The following is a 12,652-nucleotide window of genomic DNA, read 5'->3' as shown; positions in this document are numbered from 1 at the left end:
CCACCATGGAGAGACAGGGAGGGAGACTACTCTCCTGTGTGAGTTTGTAGCAAAGCCTGTGGATAAATGGCAGCTTTAATGTAATCCCTATAAAATCCTGTTCACGCGGTTACTCCCTCTCTTTCTCTCTCCCTCGCTCTTTCTCTCTATTTCCTTCCCTCCATCACTCCCAGTGAGCACGTTAAATGGTTAACAGTGGCGCTGAGAGCGAGACGTAAACCACAAAAAGACTGTGCTAAGTGTTGGGAGCGTGAGAGCGCCGCTTCCACGTGTGTGGTCAGCTTAACCCCCTCCACTGAGCCCTGCAACACAATGGGCAGGGAGACCTGCTCTTAATCTGCTCTCCCCTCCCCCTCGCTCTCTCCCCCCTGCCCATCTCTCTCTCTGTCACACTGTTCCCGACCATGCATAATCTCCCCCACTTTGTCCCCTCTCTCTCCCTGACTGCCTGCTATTCAGTGTTGACAGTGCCGCAGTGGGAATGGGTTTACCTATCAGGATCCCCTCTTTCCCCTGGACTACATTCAGACAGTGGGGGGGGGGGGGGGGGGGGGAGAGAGAGAGAGAGAGAGAGAGAGAGAGACAAGAAAAGGGGGAACTCACAGAGTCTGAAGCCCTGGGTCTTGGGTGGCTGGTGCTGGTTCTCACTGTAGACGGTGGTGGTGTCACCCTTCTCACAGTTGTTGTAGCAGCGGCCGCCACTGCACACCCTCCGACACACCATGGGGGTGAAGACGATTTTGATGCGGTCCAGGTTGGAGGTAAGGTTGGCTCCTGGAGCACAGTGACACACAGAGACCTGGGTGAGCAGGAGCAGCGTTGCGCTGGAGAAGAGCTGCATTCTTAACGAGCCACAGACAGACAGACAGACAGACAGACAGACAGACAGACAGACAGACAATCTCTGGCCCTGCTGCCTGGCTAGCCCAACAGAAGGGGAGGTTAATATGAGTGTGTGTGTTTGGGCGTGTGTGTGTTTGTTTATGCGTGAGTGTGTATGTGTCAGTGCCTTGGCAATGGAACTGTACAGCTGAGAGGATGCCTGTCCTCCAAGCCTTTATTATTGGGAAAAGGTGTTCTAGATGTGTGAGTAAACCTGTAATGGTGGGAAGCTGTTCAACACCGTTGCCCTAGTAGCAGGGAAAAACAAGAGAAACTTAGACAGCATACAGCTTCACAGAGGGCTCTGTTCTGATCTGAGAGGGTTGGAGGGGTTTCTGGAAGTTTCTGGTGGTGGGGGGGAGGGTTATGTCAGGGTGCAGCCTGTCATGGGGCTGAGGTGACAATGAGGACCGTGGTGCCTCCCCCTTCTTCCCACCTCCCTCTCTGGGTCCTAAGGGAGGGAGCACGGCTGTCCAGTGATTGAACACTGCAGACACTCCAGAGCAGAGAGCGGATATCAAACGTCTGTCGCTCATGTGATGAAAACCACAGGGAGGGAGGGGAGCCTGGGACGGAGCCAACACCACTCCCCCCCCCAAATCTAATGTTCCATTCAGTGAAGACAGAAATTCACTGTGTGTGTATGTGGCAAATCAAATCAAAGTTTATTTGTCACGTGCGCCGAATACAACAGGTTACCTTACAGTGGACCCTTCGGTCATAGCATTATGTCTGTCATCGCCCCCACCTACATGTACAGACCTTACAGTGAAATGCTTACTTACAGGCTCTAACCAATGGTGCGGGAAAAAAATGTGTGTGTGTGTGTGTGTGTGTGTGTCCTGCATACCGTAGGGTATATTTGTTTTAACTTTGTTAGAAAGCAGGGTAATAAAGAAATAAAGAACAGTGGTATCGACTTGGATGAAACTCTTTTTGTCTTTTCTGGTCATTACCTGCTGGCGCCACTGCATCGTTGACTTGTCTGTCGGTGTGGACATTGGTGGTGGGTCTGTGGCCGTTACGACCATTCCCCTTCCCATTGTCATGTCCGTTGCCATTGGGCAGGGCGTTGGAGGTGATGGGGCCAGTGGATGATGGGTATCGTTTGACTGTGCGAGACGTCCCAGTCTGCTGGGGAGACGAAGAGTCGGCTGGTCCTCGCCTCACCTGGGTCCTGGTAACAAGACAGATGACACCAGATCCTTTAAAACTCTCTCTCAACAGCAGTCACTAAACAAACACAAACCACATACAGATCACCGCCACTTACACATGGTCAACATGTTAAACATAACGTCCTACTGTATTTGTGTTATGTCTGTCTTAGGTCATAGCGTTATGTCTGTCTTTGGTCATAGCATTATGTCTGTCTTTGGTCATAGCATTATGTCTGTCTTTGGTCATAGCATTATGTCTGTCTTTGGTCATAGCATTATGTCTGTCTTAGGTCATAGCGTTATGTCTGTCTTTGGTCATAGCATTATGTCTGTCTTCGGTCATAGCATTATGTCTGTCTTTGGTCATAGCATTATGTCTGTCTTTGGTTATAGCATTATGTCTGTCTTCGGTCATAGCGTTATGTCTGTCTTTGGTCATAGCATTATGTCTGTCTTCGGTCATAGCATTATGTCTGTCTTCGGTCATAGCATTATGTCTGTCTTTGGTTATAGCATTATGTCTGTCTTCGGTCATAGCATTATGTCTGTCTTTGGTTATAGCATTATGTCTGTCTTCGGTCATAGCGTTATGTCTGTTATCGCCCCCACCTACATGTACAGATTACCTCAACTGGCCTGTACCCCTGCACACTGACTCAGTACCGGTGTGTCCTGTATATAACCTCGTTATTGTTATTCTTATTGTGTTACTTTTTATTATTACTTTATATTTTAGCCTACTTGGTAAATATTTTCTTCTTCTTGAACTGTACTGTTGGTTAAGGGCTTGTAAGTAAGCATTTCATGGTAAAGTCTACACTTGTTGTATTCGGTGCATGTGGCAAATAAAGTTTGATTTGATTTGTGTCTGTCTTAGGTCATTGCATTATGTCTGTCTTAGGTAAAATCAAATGTTATTTGTCACATGCACCGAATACAACAGATATTAGACCTTACAGTGGAATGCTTACGTACAAGTCTGTAACCAACAATGCAGTTTTAAGAAAATACCCCCCAAAAAGTAAGAGACAATAATAACAAAAAAATTAAGAGCTGCAGTAAAATAACAATAGCGAGACTATATACAGGGGGGTACCGGTACAGAGTCAATGTGTGGGGGCACCGGTTAGTTGAGGTAATAATTACATGTAGGTAGAGTTATTAAAGTGACTATGCATAGATGATAACAACAGAGAGTAGCAGCGGTGTAAAAGAGGGGGAGGGAGGGTAATGCAAAAAGTCTAGGTAGCCATTTGATTAGATGTTCAGGAGTCTTATGACTTGGAGTCGGACAATTTTTAGGGCCATCCTCTGACACCGCATGGTATAGAGGTCCTGGATGGCAGGAAGCTTGGCCCCAGTGATGTACTGGGCCGTTCGCACTACCCTCTGTAGTGCCTTGCGGTCGGAGGCCGAGCAGTTGCCATACCAGGCAGTGATGCAACCCATCAGGATGCTCTCGATGGTGCAGCTGTAAAACCTTTTGAGGATCTGAGGATTCATGCCAAATCTTTTCAGTCTCCTGAGGGGGAGTAGGTTTTGTCAGGCCCTCTTCACGACTGTCTTGGTGTGCTTGGACCATGTTAGTTTGTTGGTGACGTGGACGCCAAGGAACTTGAAGTTCTCAACCTGCTCCACTACAGCCTCGTCGATGAGAATGGGGGCGCGCTCAGTCCTCCTTGTCCTGTAGTCCACAATCATCTCCTTAGTCTTGATCACGTTCAGGGAGAGGTTGTTGTCCTTGCACCACACAATCAGGTCTCTGACCTCCTCCCTATAGGCTGTCACATCGTTGTCGGTGATCAGGCCTACCACTGTTGTGTCATCAGCAAACTTAATGATGGTGTTGGAGTCGTGCCTGGCCATGCAGTCATGGGTGAACAGGGAGTACAGGAGGGGACTGAGCCCGCACCCATGAGGGGCCCACGTGTTGAGGATCAGATGTGTTGTTACCTACCATTACCACCTGTGGGCGGCCCATCAGGAAGTCCAGAATCCAAGTGCAGAGGGAAGTGTTCAAGTCCCATGGTCCTTAGCTTAGTGATGAGCATTGAGGGCACTATGGTGTTGAACGCTGAGCTGTAGTCAATGAATAGCATTCTCACATATGTGTTCCTTTGTCCTGGTGTGAAAGGCACAGTGTGGTGTGCAATAGAGATTGCATAATCTGTGGATCTGTTGGTGCGGTATGCAAATTGGAGTGGGTCTAGGGTTTCTGGAATAATGGTGTTGATGTGAGCCATGACCAGCCTTTCAAAGCATTTCATGGCGTGAGTGCTACAGACGTGAGTGCTACGGGTTGGTAGTCATTTAAGCAGGTTACCTTAGTATTCTTGGGCACAGGGACTATGGTGGTCTGCTTGAAACTTGTTGGTATTACAGCCTCAGACAGGGAGAGGTTGAAAATGTCATTGAAGACACTTGCCAGTTGGTCAGCGCATGCTCGCAGTACATATCCTGGTAATCCGTTTGGCCCTGCGGCCTTGTGAATGTTGACCTGTTTAAAGGTCTTACTCACATCGGCTGCGGAGAGTGTACTGTTTCAGTGTTACTTGCCTCGAAGCGAGCATAGAAGGAGTTTAGCTTGTTTGGTAAGCTCATGTCACTGGGCAGCTCTTGGCTGTGCTTGTAGTCTGTAATAGTTTGCAAGCCCTGCCACATCCGACGCGCGTCGGAGTCGGTGTACGACGATTCGATCTTAGTCCTGTATCGAAGCTTTTCCTGTTTGATGGTTCGTCAGAGGGCATAGCGGGATTTCTTATAAGCTTTCGGGTTAGAGTCCCGCTCCTTGAAAGCGGTAGATCTACCCTTTAGCTCAGTGCGAATGCTGCATGTAATCCATGGCTTCTGATTGGGGTATGTACGTGCAGTCACTGTGGGGACGATGTCATCGATGCACTTACTGATAAAGCCAGTGACTGATGTGAAAGCCAGTGACTGAAACAGGAATCAGGAGGATAGAATTACGGTCAGATTTGCCAAATGGAGGGCAAGGGAGAGCTTTGTACACGTCTGTGTGTGTAGAGTAACGGTGGTCTAGAATTTTTTTCCCTCTGGTTGCACATTTAACATGCTGATAGAAATTAGGTAATTTAAGTTTCCCTGCATTAAAGTCCCCGGCCACTAGGAGTGCCGCCTCTGGATGAGCTCTTTCCTGTTTGCTTATGGCGGTATACAGCTCATTGAGTGCGGTTTTAGTGCCAGCATAGGTCTGTAGTGGTATGTAGACAGCTACAAAAAATAAAGATGAAAACTCTCTTGGTAGATAGGCGAGCAAAACCTCGACTTTCTTAGATATTGTGCACCAGCTGTTGTTTACATATATGCATAGGCCCCAGCCCCGTGTCTTACCAGAGGCTGCTGTTCTATCCTGCCGATAGAATGTATAACCCGCCAGCTGTATGTTCTTAATGTCGTCGTTCAGCCACAACTCGGTGAAACATAAGATATTACAGTTTTTAATGTCCCGTTTGTAGGATATACGTGCTTTCAGTTCGTCCCATTTATTTTCCAGCATTTGAACGCTAGCTAGCAGGATGGAAGGCAAAGGCAGATTAGCCACTCGTCGCCTGGTCTTGACAAGGCACCCTGATATTTTTCTGCGAAATCTCAGTCTCCTTCTCCAGCGAATGACGGGGATCTGGTTGGGTGTCTGCAGTATATCCCTCCCGTCCGACTCATTGAAGAAAAACTCTTTGTCTAATCTGAGGTGAGTAATCGGAGTTCTGATGTCCAGAACCTCTTTTCCGCCATAAGAGATGGTAGCAGCAACATTATGTACAAAACAAGTTACAAACAAATGCGAAAAAACAAACAAAATGGCATTTTTGGTTTTGAACCGATAAGACATCAGCCAGCCACTCTGGCGCCATCATTATTTGTCATAGCATTATACCTGTCTTAGACCATAGCATTATATCTGTCTTAGGTCATAGCATTATGTCTGTCTTAGGTCATAGCATTATATCTGTCTTAGGTCATAGCATTATATCTGTCTTAGGTCATAGCATTATATTTGTCTTAGGTCATAGCATTATATTTGTCTTAGGTCATAGCATTACCTACCTACCTATTTTTTTTACATATTTTGCTTTAATTGAATCAAGAATATTATACAGTACTTAGGTCCTATAGTAATCCACTGTCTCACATCTGTTGTTGGTCAGAGCAGCATGTGCATGGCTAATTAATAGAAGATTATGTTTAGTATAAAAGGCATTTTGTAATATACGACCAGTCACCACTGATTAAGAGAAAATAAAGCATCCAGGAATTGGGTGAATAACACTCATGATTTCCCTTTGGATCCATCTGCACGTGTGTGTGTGTGTGTGTGTGTGTGTGTGTGTGTGTGTGTGTGTGTGTGTGTGTGTGTGTGTGTGTGTGTGTGTGTGTGTGTGTGTGTGTGTGTGTGTGAGTGCATGCATGTGTGAGTGTCTGGTGGGCATCAGCCCGAGTGTTAAACAGTGTTGGAGGAAGTATTACAAATCTGGTGGAAGAACAAAGCGGTCACACTTCTGGCTGCCTGTGCTGTGAGCATTTGATTTGGTGTAATTACAAACAGCAGCAGTGTGCGGGGGAGAAGCTGAGCTCATGTGAGAGCAGTGGACCAGGCACGTGCTTTCCCTGTCAAACCTCCTCTACCTGGGCTCTGTGGGCAGCATTACGCCACGGACGGGAATTACTTCACCCCTTAAAACATCTGCATCCCACTGGTCTGGTCTCCCACCGACCACACTGGTCTGCAGACTACAACACAAGACAGAGAGGAGACAGACCCAAGCCCTTAGTCAGAGAATCAGTTGTACACCTGCAACGCTTCAAGTTATTGAAGGATGAAATGAAACCACTGATTTAGAATAACAATAACATTCGCCTCCCGGGTGGCGCAGTGGTCTCTCTGTAAAACCAGAGACTCTGGGTTCAAGCCCAGGCTCTGTCACAGCCGGCCGCGACCGGGAGGTCCATGGGGCGACGCACAATTGGCCTAGCATCGTCTGGGTTAGGGAGGGTTTGGCCGGTAGGGATATCCTTGTCTCATCGCGCACTAGTGACTCCTGTGGCGGGCCGGGTGCAGTGTGTGCTGACCAGGTCGCTAGGTGCACGGTGTTTCCTCGAACACATTGGTGCGGCTGGCTTCCGGGTTCGATGCTCGTTGTGTTAAGAAGCAGTGTGGCTTGGTTGGGTTGTGTTTCGGGGGACGCATGACTTTCGGCCATCGTCTCTCCTGAGCCCGTACGGGAGTTGTAGCGTTGAGACAAGATAGTAGCTACTAACAATTGGATACCATGAAATTGGGGAGAAAAAGGGGGTAAAAAAATAGAACATTTTTAAAAATCACAATAACATTCATTACATATGTGGTTTCAGTCAGGCACACACGAACACATAAAACACACACACACTGAATATGCGTCACATGACATTGGGAACTTCCCTCGATTTCTCACCAAACAATTGTTTGTTTGGTACAAACATTGCTTGTTAAATTAGCTAGGCCTATGCCATCACTAGTCCCATCACACATTGTACTTTTTATTGACTGAACAAATGGCAGTCTGGTTACCTTCATAATCTATTTAGAAATGTTTAGCATTGTATTTACACGCCTCCTGGTAATTGGTTTCTCCCGTTTCGGGGGTGTTTTCATTGCTTATCAGAAACGCAAATGTTTATACTTATCATGCCATGTTAACAGCCATTGTAATGTAAAGTGTGCAATAGCCCTATTATTGCTGTAAAAGTGTATAATAACTGTTCATTAACAATATACCTGTTTCAAATGTGAATGGTTTATGTCAGGTGTTGGGTCGGTCCTTTTAGGATGTTGCTGCTCCACACCATCTAACTAAATTGGCTGCCGGGTCCTCTGTCTTAAAAAACTACAAGCCCACCGCCTCAGCTGTACTGAGCAGCTCAAGACTCAGCATGTTGCTATTCAGAGAGTCCAAACCACATTCCTGTTGCCAGCGTAACATGACCCTCATTGAAAAGGAGAAATGGAGACAAACGGTCCTCATATAAACCATCCTTCAGAAAGACAACATGCACCTAGCTGACAGCTGTTGACCCAGTCCTTCCTGACTCCCCTACTAGAGACCCTCTCCGTAGGAAATGACATTGGGGAAACCTGATGTGCTTGTATCAGTCATCAGTCAGCCGGGTGTTGGAGCAGGGGAGAGGTGCATGGCGGTGCGGTTGCCAGCCCAGCCCAGGTCATGATGTTTTTTTTCTGTTCCTGAGTGTGACACCTGGCCTGCCTCACTTCACTTCCTGGGCCAAGCCAGATGTTTTTGCTCCCAATGGCAAACTATTTCCTCAAAGCATGAGGTGAGCCGTACAAACAATATTCAGTATAAAATGATATCAAAAGGGAAACATAGCGCTCTCCAAGAAGCTTGGCTAGTGTGTAAAACCAGTGAATTCACACAAACAGAAAAGTGCAATGGGTCCACACTCAGTAGAAAATGATATACCATTCCATTTTAATTAAATTAGTATCTGCCATGACAGGGAGGGCCACATTATCATCATGATGATGAAGAACAAAAGACAGCAATGAGGACTGATTGAATTAGTTGAAACAAATGTATTGAATTTGCTCTTGCCTTCCATAGTCAAAAATAGAAATACAGGCTTGAGTCTCATGTCGCCACTCACACACAGATATGTGTTCCTGAACTCCACGGACCAGGCTGGTAGTAATAAACCAGGCTGGGATCTCTTAAGGCGCCAGCATGCTTCAGTTCGGCTGGCACCTAGCTGAAGTCGACTAGCCGAACCGAATGAGTGGTCTTAAAAGACATTCGCTTGAAAAACAAGAAAAAAAGCAGCCGAAAAAGTTTGTCCATTTTGAGACGCCATAGCCAGTATACACTTCCTCAAAATAGTCTAAATTAATCTAAGATAACTCAAGAAATATGTCATACATTTGTACGTGTTTGCCGAGGAGTTCTTAGTCGTACAATTTTCCATCTCTAAGATGTTTGGTGCAGTATTTCCCAATGTAAAAATGTGTATGAAAGCGAGTCATCTCTCATTGAATGACAACAAATACTTTATTGAAGAATCCCTACTGTTGACCAATCACCGACAAAGGAGTGTAGACTTTATTGAAGAATCCCTACTGTTGACCAATCACCGACGAAGGAGCATAGACTTTATTGAAGAATCCCTACTGTTGACCAATCACCGACGAAGGAGCGTAGACTTTATTGAAGAATCCCTACTGTTGACCAATCACCGACGAAGGAGTGTAGACTTTATTGAAGAATCCCTACTGTTGACCAATCACCGACGAAGGAGAATAGACTTTATTGAAGAATCCCTACTGTTGACCAATCACCGACGAAGGAGCGTAGACTTCGGCTCCGAAATGTTGTATCCAAAATCAAACAAAAACGTCACAAAATGTTGTTAGAATATATGCACAAACTCTTCCGAACTGTTTCGACTGGTAAGCATGCGGACGCCTTTAGGCTGCGTATAGACAGGCAGCCCAATTCTGATCTTTTCTTCCCCACTAATTATTCTTTTGACCAATCACATCAGATCTTTTTCAGAGCTGATCTGATTGTTCAAAAGAGCAATTAGTGAAGAAAATATCAGAATTGGGATTTCTGTGTAAATGCTGTGAGAGCTGTGAATGGGACTACACAGCTAAAACACAGCTGAACAACTAACAACTAATTACCAACTGAACTGTCCCCCACCTCAATAGACCTTAGGCTTTTGAGTACTTCATGATTGAATTCATGTGAGACCAAATAATAATTACGTTTACCACTCAGCAAATGAAATTACAAACGTCTGAGAGCCATACTTAGGGGCCGTGTGTGTGCATGCGTGTGATGGATGATATAAAGTTGTTAGAAACACATGTTGCTGTCAAAACAAATTAACCTTGTATCCTTATTGACCTTTTAGTGTTGCACTGTCTCTATGCACACTCACTGGGCCCTGCACACTCACACTCACACACACACACACTCATTCCATCATCTGCTCATTCACAAGTAATATGCACGTTCATTTATGTGGACTCTACACACACGCACACCCACGCACTTACAAGCTGCTGCTACTCTGTTTATCTTATATCCTGTTGCCTAGTCACCTTACCCCTGTACATATCTACCTCCATCACTCTAGTATCCCTGTCACCTTACCCCTGTACATATTTACCTCCATCACTCTAGTATCCCTGTCACCTTACCCCTGTACATATTTACCTCCATCACTCTAGTATCCCTGTCACCTTACCCCTGTACATATTTACCTCCATCACTCTAGTATCCCTGTCACCTTACCCCTATACATATCTACCTCCATCACTCCAGTATCCCTGCACATTGTAAATATGGTATATGAACTGATCCTGCTTACTTACTTACAGTGCCTTGCGAAAGTATTCGGCCCCCTTGAACTTTGCGACCTTTTGCCACATTTCAGGCTTCCAACATAGAGATATAAAACTGTATTTTTTTGTGAAGAATCAACAACAAGTGGGACACAATCATAAAGTGGAACGACATTTATTGGATATTTCAAACTTTTTTAACAAATCAAAAACTGAAAAATTGGGCGTGCAAAATTATTCAGCCCCTTTACTTTCAGTGCAGCAAACTCTCTCCAGAAGTTCAGTGAGGATCTCTGAATGATCCAATGTTGACCTAAATGACTAATGATGATAAATACAATCCACCTGTGTGTAATCAAGTCTCCGTATAAATGCACCTGCACTGTGATAGTCTCAGAGGTCCGTTAAAAGCGCAGAGAGCATCATGAAGAACAAGGAACACACCAGGCAGGTCCGAGATACTGTTGTGAAGAAGTTTAAAGTCGGATTTGGATACAAAAAGATTTCCCAAGTATCAGACTACTGCAAATCTACCAAGACCTGGCCGTCCCTCTAAACTTTCAGCTCATACAAGGAGAAGACTGATCAGAGATGCAGCCAAGAGGCCCATGATCACTCTGGATGAACTGCAGAGATCTACAGCTGAGGTGGGAGACTCTGTCCATAGGACAACAATCAGTCGTATATTGCACAAATATGGCCTTTATGGAAGAGTGGCAAAGAAGAAAGCCATTTCTTAAAGATATCCATTAAAAGTGTTGTTTAAAGTTTGCCACAAGCCACCTGGGACACACCAAACATGTGGAAGAAGGTGCTCTGGTCAGATGAAACCAAAATTGAACTTTTTGGCAACAATGCAAAACGTTATGTTTGGCGTAAAAGCAACACAGCTGAACACACCATCCCCACTGTCAAACATGGTGGTGGCAGCATCATGGTTTGGGCCTGCTTTTCTTCAGCAGGGACAGGGAAGATGGTTAAAATTGATGGGAAAATGGATGGAGCCAAATACAGGACCATTCTGGAAGAAACCCTGATGGAGTCTGCAAAAGACCTGAGACTGGGACAGAGATTTGTCTTCCAACAAGACAATGATCCAAAACATAAAGCAAAATCTACAATGGAATGGTTCAATAATAAACATATCCAGGTGTTAGAATGGCCAAGTCAAAGTCCAGACCTGAATCCAATCGAGAATCTGTGGAAAGAACTGAAAACTGCTGTTCACAAATGCTCTCCATCCAACCTCACTGAGCTCGAGCTGTTTTGCAAGGAGGAATGGGAAAAAATGTCAGTCTCTCGATGTGAAAAACTGATAGAGACATACCCCAAGCGACTTACAGCTGTATTCGCAGCAAAAGGTGGCGCTACAAAGTATTAACTTAAGGGGGCTGAATAATTTTGCACGCCCAATTTTTCAGTTTTTGATTTGTTAAAAAAGTTCGAAATATCCAATAAATGTCGTTCCACTTCATGATTGTGTCCCACTTGTTGTTGATTCTTCACAAAAAAAATACAGTTTTATATCTTTATGTTTGAAGCCTGAAATGTGGCAAAAGGTCGCAAAGTTCAAGGGGTCCGAATACTTTCGCAGGGCACTGTACTTTATTGTGTTCTTCATATTTATTATTTTTTCTTGTGTTTTTTTCTAGTATTACATTGTTATTGATTATTGCATTGTTGGGTTTTGAGTTTGCATGGAAGGCGTTTCACAAATTAAAATACCTTCTAATTCTGGCTTTACTCTATTTTTTTTTACTATTTTATCCTATGCTTTCACCCCTCAGAGTTAGAGTACACTACAGGTAGAGGTGAGATCCGGATGGAGACAAGGCCTGGATCTTTACTGTCTAAACCCAGTACCAGCAAGGCCTGCTTCTACTTTACAGCATTATCATTGTAAAGAAATCAAAACTATGGCAGATCTCAGAGGACCTTAAACACACAAGACAATCTGTGATCAAACACCTGAAGAAAGCCCTGGGATGATTACAACTGACTTTTGGGAATCATTCTGAGCGAGAAGCTCGATTTGGCAGTGACTGCTTTCGTTGGTCATTCTACATATGTGGGAGAAAATTAGAAGTTATCACGTTTGGGAAATCACTAATCACTGTATCAGTCTAGTCCTGCTTGGTAGAAAAACACATATCGTAGTCCTTCCTAAGCATTAGACTGTAGGCCTATAACTATTATGGCAAGGGGTTGTTATGATCTTCAAACCCATTTCAGCATTATGACATAGGCATAA

At 44.9% G+C, this 12,652-nt stretch overlaps 1 protein-coding gene across 1 annotated transcript in view; it reads right to left on the bottom strand.

The window, feature by feature from the left end:
• Positions 1-12,652, bottom strand: part of LOC110497931 (latent-transforming growth factor beta-binding protein 2) — a 157,810-nt gene that overhangs the window by 73,517 nt on the left and 71,641 nt on the right. The window contains exons 4-5 of the mRNA XM_036954882.2: positions 1,839-2,059; positions 604-774 (exon numbers count right to left, since the gene is read on the bottom strand). Of these exons, the coding sequence (XP_036810777.2) occupies positions 604-774; positions 1,839-2,059 (392 nt within the window). The remainder of the gene's footprint in view (positions 1-603; positions 775-1,838; positions 2,060-12,652) is intronic.

Source organism: Oncorhynchus mykiss, chromosome 19 (assembly GCF_057628025.1).
Source record: "Oncorhynchus mykiss isolate SJ-2025 chromosome 19, ASM5762802v1, whole genome shotgun sequence".
NCBI lineage: Eukaryota > Metazoa > Chordata > Actinopteri > Salmoniformes > Salmonidae > Oncorhynchus > Oncorhynchus mykiss.
This window is presented reverse-complemented; position numbering and strand designations above follow the sequence as displayed.